The following is a 393-nucleotide window of genomic DNA, read 5'->3' on the forward strand; positions in this document are numbered from 1 at the left end:
TAGATACACACAGATGTATATGACTACTATAAGGTCGTGTGGCTCACATGTGAGGCGTTTCGAGGTCACCGCAGCTGCCGTGTAGGTCTTTCTGTGCTGCGCCATCGCCCTGAAACGACCGCGAAATTTAAACACCCAACAATGGTTTCATATCTGCAGTTACTTTTGATTTTTAATACAGCTATTTTCTTATTTCCTTTTCTTTTCTTCTTCTCCCTCTTCGTTCGAGTGAAATAACTCACCTCTTCGGTCAAGACAGACGGTACGTTGATGTGCCTCGTCAGCGCTTTGTGGGTTTTGTTAATGTTTCTGCGGATGCGATAAGTGTAGGGATAAGAATCGCGACGCTGATGTTGAGAATGGAGAAGGATGGCAGAGGTGGTAATGTGGTGT

At 45.0% G+C, this 393-nt stretch overlaps 1 protein-coding gene across 1 annotated transcript in view; it reads right to left on the bottom strand.

Annotated features, from left to right (window-relative positions):
• The window catches only part of LOC119592569, a gene marked incomplete at its 3' end in the record, with an annotated part of 18,718 nt that overhangs the window by 1,303 nt on the left and 17,022 nt on the right, over positions 1-393 (bottom strand). Inside the window, 2 exon segments of the mRNA XM_037941446.1 lie at positions 48-109; positions 243-309. Coding sequence (XP_037797374.1) covers positions 48-109; positions 243-309 — 129 coding nt within the window.

This window comes from Penaeus monodon, chromosome 30 (assembly GCF_015228065.2).
Source record: "Penaeus monodon isolate SGIC_2016 chromosome 30, NSTDA_Pmon_1, whole genome shotgun sequence".
Taxonomy (NCBI): Eukaryota; Metazoa; Arthropoda; class Malacostraca; order Decapoda; family Penaeidae; genus Penaeus; species Penaeus monodon.